The sequence below is a fragment of the Ambystoma mexicanum genome, chromosome 9 (assembly GCF_040938575.1).
Source record: "Ambystoma mexicanum isolate Mex_15411 chromosome 9, UKY_AmexF1_1, whole genome shotgun sequence".
In the NCBI taxonomy this organism is placed as follows: domain Eukaryota; kingdom Metazoa; phylum Chordata; class Amphibia; order Caudata; family Ambystomatidae; genus Ambystoma; species Ambystoma mexicanum.
The window spans coordinates 254,275,416-254,288,157 of NC_090931.1; the positions used below are offsets into that span (position 1 = coordinate 254,275,416).

The 12,742-nt window shown below is 47.5% G+C and overlaps 1 protein-coding gene across 3 annotated transcripts in view; it reads right to left on the reverse strand.

Moving 5' to 3' along the window:
- The window catches only part of CCDC15 (coiled-coil domain containing 15), a 579,868-nt gene that overhangs the window by 343,684 nt on the left and 223,442 nt on the right, over nucleotides 1-12,742 (reverse strand). Inside the window, exon 1 of one of the 3 annotated variants that reach the window (XM_069614561.1) lies at nucleotides 6,340-6,632. The exons of 1 other annotated variant lie outside the window; for it this stretch is intronic. In XM_069614561.1, the coding sequence (XP_069470662.1) occupies nucleotides 6,340-6,540 (201 nt within the window). In that variant the 5' untranslated portion in view covers nucleotides 6,541-6,632. Of the gene's footprint in view, nucleotides 1-6,339; nucleotides 6,633-12,742 lie in introns of those variants that run through there. One more of the 3 variants, XM_069614563.1, reaches the window with a different exon arrangement.

A 12,742-nucleotide genomic window follows, 5' to 3' on the forward strand; every position in this document is an offset into this window, starting at 1 on the left:
GGCATTTTCCCCTACCTAGTTGTTGCCCGACCTGCGCAAATCACCTCTTCCTAAACTTGGAATTTTGTCTACTTTTCAGAAATGTATGCCTTTCTGTCCTCGAATTCAGCTTTCCTACCCTTCTCTTCCATTCCGTCCATGCATGTCCAATTGGCAAAAATGGCCAAAATCGCCTACCTCTAAGGAAACGGTTGATAACCACATCAAAATAATGTTTCTTTCGTTTCCACTCAACCGGTTCTTGAAAGCTAGGAAATTGGGGAATTCAGCACAGCAAACTGTTCCTAGCTCTTACAAGGGAAATCCACAGGCTTCTTTGTACATCATTTTATTGACATTTTTTTAAAGAAAAAAATAAATAAATCTCCCCCCTTTTTGGTTATTTTCTCTCACCCCCCCCTATGGCCACCTAGGATTCCTGGCCGTCTACATGTGGGAAAAAAAGGGGCCGGGCCAAATTTGGCAGAGATATCTCATGTAACAAAAAAGTTGCAAGGCATTGAATGGCGACATACCGAAATCGCCAAAAAAGGCCTTAGCACAGGGGGGGGGGGGGGGGGGCACATGGCACTTAAAGGGTTAAAGGAAAAACATCAAATGAACCGTAAAATACAGAGCTCAGCTTTCTCTCATTTTGAGCTTCATCTTTTCACCTCTATCTCGCTCCAAATTAGTGGTAGTCATGCACGAAAGAATATCGTCCTCAGTAGCAACATTTTTGTAATCAGACTATTATGATCAATAATCAAATTTTGATCCTCAAAGCAACCGTCTTGCAAGACTGATTTTTTATGTAGAACTTCCATTGTGCTAGCAGTAGTTTTTTTGCAACCACAGCTTTTTTCTGCTCTTGTCTCGCATTGGTCTTTATTCATGTTTTGCTTGTTTCTCCACTGATTTTCACAGGGTCTAGGACTATATTCAGGCAACCGTGTATCCATCAGCGGTAGATGTTGATAAACTTCATTTAGACCCGCAGCAACTTCCTTGGGCTGATGGAACTCTGCCGCCGAGCGTATAGCCTCGCACACCCGCCAGGCAAGAACACGCAGGTGAGGAATTACGATCCGGTCATTCGCAACAGTTGTGCTGTGTAAATCAATTCTCCCCTAAAGGAACACGTGTTTCATGTACGTCTTTTTCTAATTGCGCACTTACAGCATTAAGTCTAAGCCTGTGGCACCCACCTGTGTACACTGCGACAGTCTAAATAATTCCTGTGTCACCCCCAACTTATCAGCTGTGCCACTTGGTTCCAACAAGGTTTGTGTACTGGGCATTTCAGTTTCAATATCAATGTCACTTACTTGCGTACCAGGTGAGGTTTCTTCCAAGCCTCAACGCAGTTGTAGTTGTAGGTGCGTCAAGGGCTGCGTCATGGGCCGAGTTATATTTGCTTTTGTTTGTGTATGCAGCAAAGCAGATCAGACGCCGACATCAGCCGCACTCCACACTGTTTAATAGGATCCATCGATCGCATCATGGAATACAAGAGAAGCAAGAGTCTCTGAATGCCATGCCGTGACGACTCCTAAGACTCACAAGACTCTGGTCCGACTCCGTGTCTGCTTTGCAGAGGACCGTGAGTCTTAATAGTTAGCTCCGCCTTGAAAAGTAGAAATGGTAAAGTCACTGAAAAGGAGCCTCCACACTGCTCCACTGCAGACTCACAAGACACTGGTCCGACTGCACGTCCGCTACCACGGAAGACCGTGAGTATTTATAGTTAGCTCCGCCTTGAAAAGTAGAAATGGTAAAGTCACTGAAAAGGAGCCTCCACACTGCTCCACTGCAGACTCACAAGACACTGGTCCGACTGCACGTCCGCTACCACGGAAGACCGTGAGTATTTATAGTTAGCTCCGCCTTGAAAAGAATAAATGGTAAAGTCACTGAAAAGGAGCCTCCACACTGCTCCACTGCAGACTCACAAGAGTCTGGTCCGACTCAGTAATTGTTTAAACAAACCAACCACAGCCTAGCGTGCTTACCAGATGGCACCTCAATGTGACTTGGCACCTTGATTAGGAAAGCAGGGTTCATTGTGCATCACCATGCAGACAGTAGTCCATGGCAAATCAGGCAGGGATGTGTGCAGCAATGATTTATACGCTGCACGAGTCGCCACCCTGTTGGTTAATGGCATCTACGTGGCACGCCCGTTTGTAACAGCACATATGCCTGAATGTTTTGTGTATGTGGCTCCGACGAGTATGCCATACTGTGCCCACACTTAATAAAGCAATCAAAGAAGTTGCCTCAGATTGTAAATCCACTAGGCCAAACGCCTTTCTACACTGCCACACCACGATTTTCACTAGCTGCAAGCCAGCACAAATAAGAGATGCTAATGCCAGCTCTGTTAGATAAAGCATATGCCTGCTCTTTTTTACAGAAATAACCTCCCCACCCCCCGAGGCCTAAGTAATGGTGAGGAGGTAGTGGCTGAAAAAGTGTGGACTGGCTGAAGAACTGTGGACCCTTTGCTATGCATTAGTAGCCCTTTTTTTTTTTTTAAACGCTTCATCAACTTATTACTGGTCAGGCTAAAGTTTGTAAGAGGTGCAATCATTTCTGTACATTGTTTAATGTGTGTCTCTTGTAGGGTATACTTTCCTGTCGATAGATATAATTCCCTAAATAAATTTCTGTATTGGGGTTGGGCATACACACACTGAGACCATCTCTTCTTCATCTAAAATTCTCCAGACACAATAAACAGCCTTTGTACCCCGTTTGAGGGGTTAATGTTCCAGCAATTGTATACACACATCCAAAGCCTTAAGATGTTCAAATGAGTATGTAAGGTTCATGGTTGCAAACATTTTAGTGTTAGGGTGAGTGTTGTGAACCGTGATTGAGCACCAAGCCATGCGTATGTTATGAATTTAGAGATATTTATCACAGACTTGTTTATCAAATATAAATGATCTTTGATCACAGTTATATTGCTGAAATGCCACACGATTTAATGCAAAGCATACAGGAACCCCCATTGGTGCTTTTTGTCCCCTTTCCCCACTCTGAGATATTTTGAAAGAGTGCATCAGACTGTCCATCTTTGAATGATACCCTTCTATCAGAAAATAATTCATATGGTTAGTCTAGTATTGCCCCTTGCGAAATACAAGTGAGGTGGTCCGAACAGAACACCGGTGTTGCATGTCACCCCTCCTAGGGCACATGGTACGTCCCAAGGATCTGTGTATGGTCACATTGTAGTAACCATGTGACCAAGATAATAAAATGAACGAGCCGCTTCCGGCTTGTCAGTCGATCCAACCCTGACTCCGATGTCGTCTTTGTCAGGCACCATGCTGGTGCAACACAGCATGCTGTGGGAAGAGACGGGGCCCAGCACGAGGACTGTGCCCCTGCTTGGAAACACCGTCCCTTGGGGATACTGTGGCCATGTGAACATGGCTGCCGGTGCGACCCCGGCCTGGGTGCCCCCAGAGCCGGGGCCACAGTGTGCTGGGTGCTCCCAGACACGTGGGTCGCTCCGGTGATCCGGAGCGAGTGGGTTGATCCCCACTCCTTTGTCCGTGGCGTGAGCGCCGCACTGAGGGTCTGTGTCAGGTGTTCCTGACACACGCTGGGGCCTGCCCGGTGATCCGAGACAGGCCCTCTACAATGGCGACGAAATCTGGAGCCCATGGTAGCATCGGCCGCGGTACGTGCGGAAGCGCTGGTGGTGGCCCAGTGCTCTGTGTACGTTAACACGGCCACCTGGTGCCCCCAGTGTGTAAAGTGCGGTGTCGGCCGCACAAAAATGGAAGCAGCATTCACTGCGTGAGGAGGAGCGGCTGCCCCCTGTCCCCCACCATGGAGGCGGCGTTGGCCGCACCGCTGAGGGGGGGGGGCGGTGCTGAGCCACCCCAACCCGTGCCTCTCTCCCCCTGTGAGGAGAACCGCAAAGGCAGCGTTGGCCACAGATGTGGGGAGACGGAGCCCCGCCCTCACCACAAGGCAGGACCCCCACCACCTGGGCCCGCGAGGGCCGAAATGTGCTCCGGAAACGTGGCCTAAGGAATCCAGGCCCGCTGCACTGAAAACAAAAACAACAAAGACAAAAAGGGGACATGATGGAAAAGAGGGGTAGCAGCGTCGCGCTGTCCCAGATGGGAGTCACGGTTCCCCAGCTTCCCAAAAGAGCTGCAGGCATCCAGCCCATCCTATCAACAAAGGGGGGTGTGGGGGGGGTCCACATGAACATTGATCCTTGCAGCGCATCCTCCATCTACCACCATGAGGGGGCGCTGCCATCAGGGACACTGCTCCATCTGCCACCATGAGGGGGCGCCATCATCAAATCGTGGGGAGGCATAAGGATGGCCAGGCTGGCCGTGAAGCAAAGCAGTGGCCATCCAGGAGAGCCATGGCCTGCAGGCCACCCGCGGTGACAGCTGGGTGAGGGAAGCCATAGTGCCCTGTGGCCCCCAAAGCAACAAGGGAGGGGGCCATGTTAAGAGCGCTGCCCACCAGCCTAGAAGGCCCATCAGTTCCGGGACACAAGAGGATGACCCACTTGTCCATCAATCCATTCCTCGCAGAGGGGCCCAGTTTTCACCACGGAGGAGCCAGGAAGGGTAGCTACTCCGTAAGGATTGCTCGTGCGCCCTCAGTGTTACTTAACTCTGAACCAAGTCAGGTATCGTGACTTGCCTAGACACCCTGTCACCTGTGTCTCCCTGTCAGCAGCCCCTCGGTGGAAGGGGGAAGTGAAAGAAGTGGTGTGTCATCCCGACACCTGTACCCTGCAACAGTAAGCCCACACCATCCATGACACACCATCCATGAACAAGGCCGATGTGGCCCCTGGGGTTCAAAGGTGCGGCTTTGCCAGCCCCCGAACATTGTAGTCATCTAGCTACCCCCAGCATCCTGCCACCAGCTACGGACCAAGCCGATGTGGCCCCAGGCACGGTTTTGCCAGCCCTGTACTCTCATCCGGCCATCGGCATCCGGCCACGAATATGTTCTGATGTCTAGAGACTGGGCCATGGTGGTCCCTGGTACCCTCAGGTGCAGCCTTACCTGTCCATGAACTCCGAACAGTCCTGAAGAGTTCTCGATGGAAGTCGGACGGGTGGCCCGCGGACCTTGACTGGCCCAGCCGAAATATTGTGTGGATGTTATACTATTGGGTTTGGGGTGCAAGCTATGAGTAATGGTGTTGTGTCAGGGTGCAAGATCCCCTCACCCAGGTTAACAAAGGGTGTGTCCGGATGTGGAATATGAACAGGTCACCAGTAACTCACTAACCCAGACCGCCACCCCATTGACAACCTGGGCCCCCAAGAGCAGGACGACTAGTGCAAGTTATGATCCCAGTATTATTGTGTGCTGTGAGGTTGCATTTTGTTTTGTTGTTATGAAAAAGGAGGAGTGTTACATGTCACCCCTCCTGGGCACATGGTACGTCCCAAGGATCTGTGTATGGTCACATGGTAGTAACCATGTGACCAAATTAATAAAATGAACGAGCCGCTTCCGGCTCATCAGTCGATCCAACCCTGACTACGGTGTCGTCTTTGTCAGGCACCATGCTTGTGCAACACTGTGTGCTGTGGGCCCAAGGACGCGGCCCAGCACGAGGATGGTGCCCCTGATGGGCAACACCATCCCTTAGGGATACTGTGGCCATGTGAACATGGCTGCCAGTGCCCCCAGAGCCGGGGCCGAAGTGTGCTTGGTGCTCCCAGCCACGTGGGTCGCTCTGGTGATCCCCACTCCTTTGTACGCGGCGTAAACACCGCACTGAGGGTCTGTGTCGGGAGCTGCCGACACATGCAGGGGCCTGCCCGGTGATCCGAGGCAGGCCCCCAACAACCGGCAACCAGTGGGCCCTCAAACCCAAACAGGCTGGTCACACCATAGTGTGTCAGTACGAACAGTTTGAAACTGCATTCAGGCAAGGCCTGCCCTAACTGCAGATGACAGAAACGCCATTTACTTGGGCTGTGTTTTCACATCAGATTTCTTCTGTAAAGTACTTGAATTACAATGTAACGAAAATAGCTTAACTTATATAGCAATTATTTATTGATATGGAGGGGGTTTTGTCACACGAGACAGAGGTGTAGTTTGGGAGTGATGTGTGCAAGAAAGGGAGGAGGGGGCACATTCCAGTTTTTCGCCCTTGGCACTAAGTTGGCTAGAAACTGCTCTGGGCGCCATTTAACAAACAATTTCCCCCAAAGTAACCCCAATAAGTATTACTTCGGCAGTCTGTTATGAAAAATCACGATTACAGAATGCAAGTGCAGGCCACTTTTGGTTGGGCACATTTTTTTAAGCAAGCATAGCAGCATTTACACCGTTCAACTCCCGGCTCACCATAGCCCCATCCTGCACTTCTTCCTTCCACATATCCTGGGCTCGCTCCACCCAAGCACCGACGGGCACGACGGCCTGATTGCGTTCTGCCAACACCTGCTGGTTGACGACCAGCCGCAGGCGCTTTGGTCGCTCTTCCTGCGCGGCCGTGACATGGTGGCGAGCGCAACGAGCCTGCTTACCCTCTGCTCCAGACGGCATCTTTAAAGAGCAAAACAGAGCCTTCAAACCGCCGCGCAACACGACGCTCTGCGTCTTACCATGACAACGTGCGTTACGTCAGTACACCTACTTTGTGACTCCACAGTCTCGACTAGTTCTCATAAGAGAAACGGACCGAGCAACGCGTCTATGTCACGTGACCAAACTACTCACGCAAATAACCTTCTATGAAACATACGACGGGCTCTTGTAATAAATACTTAAGGATCTAGCAGTGTTCGTTGGAATTATTGGCACAACGTAATAAAGGGGTTGGTGTGTCGCTGCGGACTTAAAGCCATTTCTCAGATCGGTGTCGTAAGTTTGCCACGGGTGTCGGTCGGGTGCCATTTGTAGCAAGGGTGAGCGGACAAAGTGCAGGCCGGGGCCTACATAGGACAAGTAATTTGGGCAAGAAATTGTTATGCGAAGAGTATTATTTTCGAAACTTGAAAAATCCGACATCTTTTTGGTTACAGAATGTTCTGTGACCAAAAAAGATGTAAGATTTTTCAAGTTTCGAAAATAATTCTTAGCCATAGCTCTCAACTCGCACGCTTTTGGCGGCTGTCACCCGGCTTGTAAACAGGTGACTCACCCGCATACATGCCAATATTGTGACGCACCTGATAGGGAGGTTTCGTCAGGGAAATCGGGAGAGAGAAATTTCCCCATAGAAATACATTGGGACTAGAATGATTACAGGCGGGAGAACGTGAAAAATAGATACATTTTTACTTAACAGTTGAGTCTCCTGCCTAAATCGGGAGGGTTGGCATGTATGCACCCACCAAGCCTCCTGCACGCCCATTTATGTCAATGGGCTCACCCGCCAAAAACAAAATAGGATGTTTTTACCCGCCTTTGCAATGCAAATGGTTGAGAGCTATGTTTTAGCATAACAATGACGTCACTGGAAAGGGCAAAGCATACATTGTTGGCACCATTGGAGCATTCTAAAATGCACAACCCATCAAACAGCATCACATGGAAAGATACTCAAATGTTTAAAATGTATAATTGTGAATGGTAACAACACCAAATTCAATTACCTAACTTCACAGAAAATAATCACACAGAGCCTGCAGACAACGTTTGCCACTGCTCTGTAGCAGCAGTCCGGGCAGTACATATTTATTCCTGCAGTGCAGATTGAACCCTGAACAACTAGGAGACTGACACCCACCCCAGTCTGATAGGCAGATGCTGTGTGATGGTGGTATGCTCTGCCACTTGCCTTCACTGAAGGTTCACCTAAGGTCTGTCCCTGCAAGAGTGCAAGAAGTTTAACGAAAGAGACGGTCTTGGAGACACAAAACATGATGGTAGGTGTCAAGAGTGCAATTAAAGCTGCATTTTAAGTATGGCTGTGGTTAAAGGTGCATTGTCTCCTGGGAGCTCCTGAGCACATGCTGGGGAATGTAATTTCTGAGGTGAGACTGGGCACTGATTGATTCAGGATGATGTGCATATGGAGGTTGTTAAAATCATGGGATAGGGCACTAGTCACATTTTCATACAGAGACGAGCCAAGCAGGCATCATCGCCAACAGGAGAGATCACCCACATTCCAAGGTTGAGCTCCAAAAGCTGATAGATGAGACAGTGGCTTCTGTAATCTCCACAGAAATCACTATAGCGCTACTCCAGACAAAGGGATTAGTGTGCAAAATGAGGCTGATTAAGAGCAGAAGTGAATGTACATTTCCAAAGAGTCCTGTTTGGAGATTCTAGTACACATATGAAAGAATTGCACCTTCGCTGAGCAAGAGTTAGGACTGTCTAAGTAGTTACAAAACACCAACCCTAACCTTAATGCCTGTGCAGCAGTCAGTCCATGATATCCCGAAGGGGGAATGGAGTGCCGAGGGATGGTAGTCATTCCAAAATGTCTTCCAAATAGTTACCCCTTTAAAGGAGGAGAGGAGAAGTTAGCAGATAGTTACAGTGTAGTTGATAGTACTCAACCAATCTGGTAAACCCTTAATGGTGGCCGAAGATATGCCAAGTAAAGACTCAGTGAATCATAAAGTGGGCGTGACACTGAGTGAATCATAAAGTGGGTGTGCCTATTCAGGAACTAATCTCTCCCTTAGGACAGGGGTCTTCAAAGCTTAATATAAATTCATATATCCTACAATTTCATTCTTTGCACCACCCCTTAGTTAAAACCGGACTAGGTCTGGAGAGACGATGATCATTGCTTTGTGTAGCCATTAACACAATTCTAATCAGGAAAAATGTGCACTTTATGTGGGTCAAGACAATCCAAGATGGTTGTTGAATTTGCAATAAGATGGTATACAAGAAATGGTTTTAACTAAGGGGGGGGTGTAAATAATTTCATTGTAGGATGTATGAATTTATATTGTTATTGTGGTAGTTGTATGTATGAATTGAGGTATTCCATTAGGAGAACAGGGATTTGCATTTACTTAATGTCGAATATATTGTCATTTTGTGGTTTCTGTCTATAAAAACTGAGGTCCGATGTGGTTGCGTCAATAGTGTCAGCCTTTTGGTCACTTGAGACTGACTGACCTTCCGGCTGGTAATTGCTTGCATTAAAGAGCTGTCATTCTGCAATTTGTGCACCTTGTTATTGTTTTCTGGATTTATTGGAATAAATCAGGTGTGAGAAGGAGGTGGGATTAATGTAAACAGAGGGAGCTCAGCATAAATGTTGGAAGATTCCACCATCTTGTTTCTCTACCTCTCATTCCTGTACCTTTGAATTCCTTCAGTACAAAGCACTTTGAGTATGACGCAAAGCTCATTTGTCACGGATATTGGACCTTTAAAGCAGGCTTGCTTTCATCCAATCGCCTGTGGACTTTCGCCTATAAAAAAGGGGGGCACCCACTTCTGCTTGAATTCTTTTTTGGACAAACATTTAAGGAATAATTCACTTGGACCTCTTTTAGGAGAGTTGATCTTTCCAAGGCCTTTATCCTTTGAGGTGAAGAAGGAGCAGTCCACGGCAGAGGCATGCTCTACTTCCAACCCACTGCTAGGGTGCATTGGGGGTGACTTTTCTAGCGAGGCCCAGGAACTGACACTCTCCACCAAACCTCCCTTGAATGGGTGAGCAGAACCACCTGAATTGACTCATTCTGTCCTATAGCTCTTGGAGTGGGTCTCTACATCGAACCAGTCGAACCATATTCGAACAGCAGTGTTCCAACACATTCAAACCAGAGGTAATAGCTGCTGCTGCTATTAGCACTTCATCAAACTGGAGCTACTGCTGCATTGCATAGTGCCAAAAAGAGCAGATCATCTGTTCGGCTCAAACAACCTGCTTGCTGCTGTAGGCCAAACTCATCCACAACTTCTTCGGGCCCTGTATCGGAGCACCAATGTCTCTGCATCGGACCGATGGACCTTGACTTGAACCGCTGGAGCATTGCGTCACTCGCTGACCTGAAAACGGTGGTTACTGTGATGAATCTAGTGAGATCATTGCAAAAATCCCGACATGGGCCTCTTCTCATGTTGCCATCCTGACCCTTGGGGTGGTACCATGTGGGAGGATCACATGGGAGGGGAATCATGTCAATGGGAGTGGGAGCCCTCTCTAGATAATTTCCCTAATGATCCTGAAGCCTAAATGGCTTATTGTGAGATTGATCATTCTGATTTAAAACTAAACAAGAACATTATGGACTTCATGCTCTTAGTACCGAGATGTGGAAGAAATGCTCACAGTCAGTGATATGAGCGATCTAGTTGTTTTAAAATAGAACACCTGTGCAAGACCTTTAAAAACTTGAAGGCCTTTCAGGTCTGAGAGAAGCAGTAGCAGTAGTAAAAAGCAGAAGCTGATGCCGTTGTCGCAGCAGCTGAACGCTGGGTAGTAGATGTGGCAGAGTTTGCGTTAGAGTTCCTTCTAGAACCTTATGGATGCAGTGGAAGAAACATCATCCACTTTACCTACAGGGGAATACAAGATGGCGTCTTCTTAATGCCATTTCCGTGCAGCCCAAGAACAGGTCTAGTCATTTCTAAGATGGCGGCACGCACCAGCTCCGTTCTATATCTTTCTTCACATCCAACAGGTAGGTGCGTTGCTTCTGTTTGCGCTGTGTGCTTAGTCTTTTGACTCTGCACATTTCTTGCTATCATTTGCGATAATTCCTTACTTACTTGCCCTTTCTGTTTCCTTCGTGTTGTGCTTCCTTCTAAATTTCGACCTGCTACTTTAACTTTCACTGTTCTTTGCATTTGCTGTTCGCTTGGTATCTTCTCCGTGATACTTTCCTTCCTTGGCCTTCTGCCGTTCCGTATTCCAATTCCTTCCTTGGCGTTCTGCCGTTACGTATTCCAACTCCTTCCTTTATTTTCCGCGACCAGCCCTCTCCCGCGATACATCCTTTGTTCAGCCTTCCTCCTCCTCAGGCCTTGCCGCCTTCCAGGTGGCTACTTCTTTCTCTGTCCCTGCTGCTTCATAACTCCTGTGTTCCTGGCTTCCACTGTATGAGGGCACTCTTCCTTTACTCTGCAATTTACTTGAGCACCGCCCTTGCAGCTAGTCTTCTTCCGGACTCGCGCAGCAATTACTGCAGAAACTTTACTCGTGGAGCCATCTGACACACCTACCTTGTAGTTTGATTCTGCAACTATTTCAATGCTACTACCTCCGAACAGCCATTCACTGCATCCATCAACTAATCTTCCTGGATTGCATCAGGTTTTCTACCTCAAGAGGGTTCCCGAGGGTGCTTCCCCCGAGTTGCACCGAGTCCTCTTCTCTGGCCTCCGAACACCTTGGGGGAAGTATTTCCATACTACCACCTCTTTTGGCACCACAGCTCCTGGCCAGCATCTACAAGAAACGAAGACTGCAACTGTGAGTACCAGCTTAACAAAGAAGACCTTATACTTGTTACAGTTTGGGACACTGGGCCGTGCAGATGACGCACAATGGGAATCGGTACTGCAGCAAGCCACACCATGTGGGAGAGATGCTCCTGACATGCTGTGAAATGCTCCAGTGTTGCATTCCCACTGGAGAGTGTGCAGAGCTGCAAGAGCTACATTTAAAGTCGGCGCGTAAGGCGGCAGACCGAGAGGAGCTGTCCGAAGCAAAAGAGGTCCCGAAGAGAGAAGAGGCAACTCCGGTGAGTCAGAAGGAAATGCCAAAGAAGAATATTATCTGGACAAATTGGGTATAACTCTCCCAGAAAGAGATATCAAGTGGAAGATAATTATACCCCACATTGCCAGCAGCCAAGAGGTTGCACAAATAGAAAACAAATGCCACATGAGCAAAACCCTCCTTGTATGAGAGACAAAGGGGGAGAGTACTGTAACCTGTATTGCCAAAAACATCATTTTGTGGAATATGAATTGTGAAAAGATGGAAACCTTTTTGATGAAAGTCAAGAAGAATCTCAAGAGAAGCTGTTGTTGGTTCAAATCTCCTCATTTATGGTCCTTGTGGGGAGAGTTTAAAACAAGCATTACCACAGAGTGCAAATAGTAGTAGTAGGAGTTTTATCCTATCAGGCGAGTAAACCAGGAAAGGTAGCAATTGTTGTTAGTCCTGGCAGGTGAGTGGGCCGGGAAGAAGAAGTGATTCGAAATACTGTGATTTTTGTAAAAGGTGGTGGAAAAGAAATGTTGACTCCATCACTTTGTCTTCATAACTGCTGCATTTCAGAAGTGATTGTGTGAACCCATCCTGACTAAAGTGTCTTTTGAAGAAGAAGGAAGATGTGCTTATAAGTGATTGGCCTGTTGAGAAACAAAGAATACATACCTTTGATTTGTGAATTTATGTTTGGAGGAGAAGATTTTTGTTATCTCAAGCAAGAGGTATTTGGAAGGAACATACTTTTGTTTTTCCAAACAGGAAGTTGTGAAATCATTAACATTTGCTTTGCTTTGATTTGTGAACACACCTTTGGAAGAGAGGCAATCACTTTGCCAAGTGAAAGGAGACATTAAATGAAAAAGACTTTGTATGATATATTAAATGGAACTTTGTTACTATACAGAACTTTATTAAAACTGAACTTTGTTCTTAATATTCCTGAATTGATCCAGGGGAAGCAAATCCAACCACAGCCACAAGGATTACTGGTTATACATTTTGAGTTGAACATGGTATGTTATTCTGTGGGATTAAAGAAAGCCAAACAAACCTGGGCGGGACAAAGACTGATATGTAAATGGATAGTTCCCATCTGTGAAAGGTACA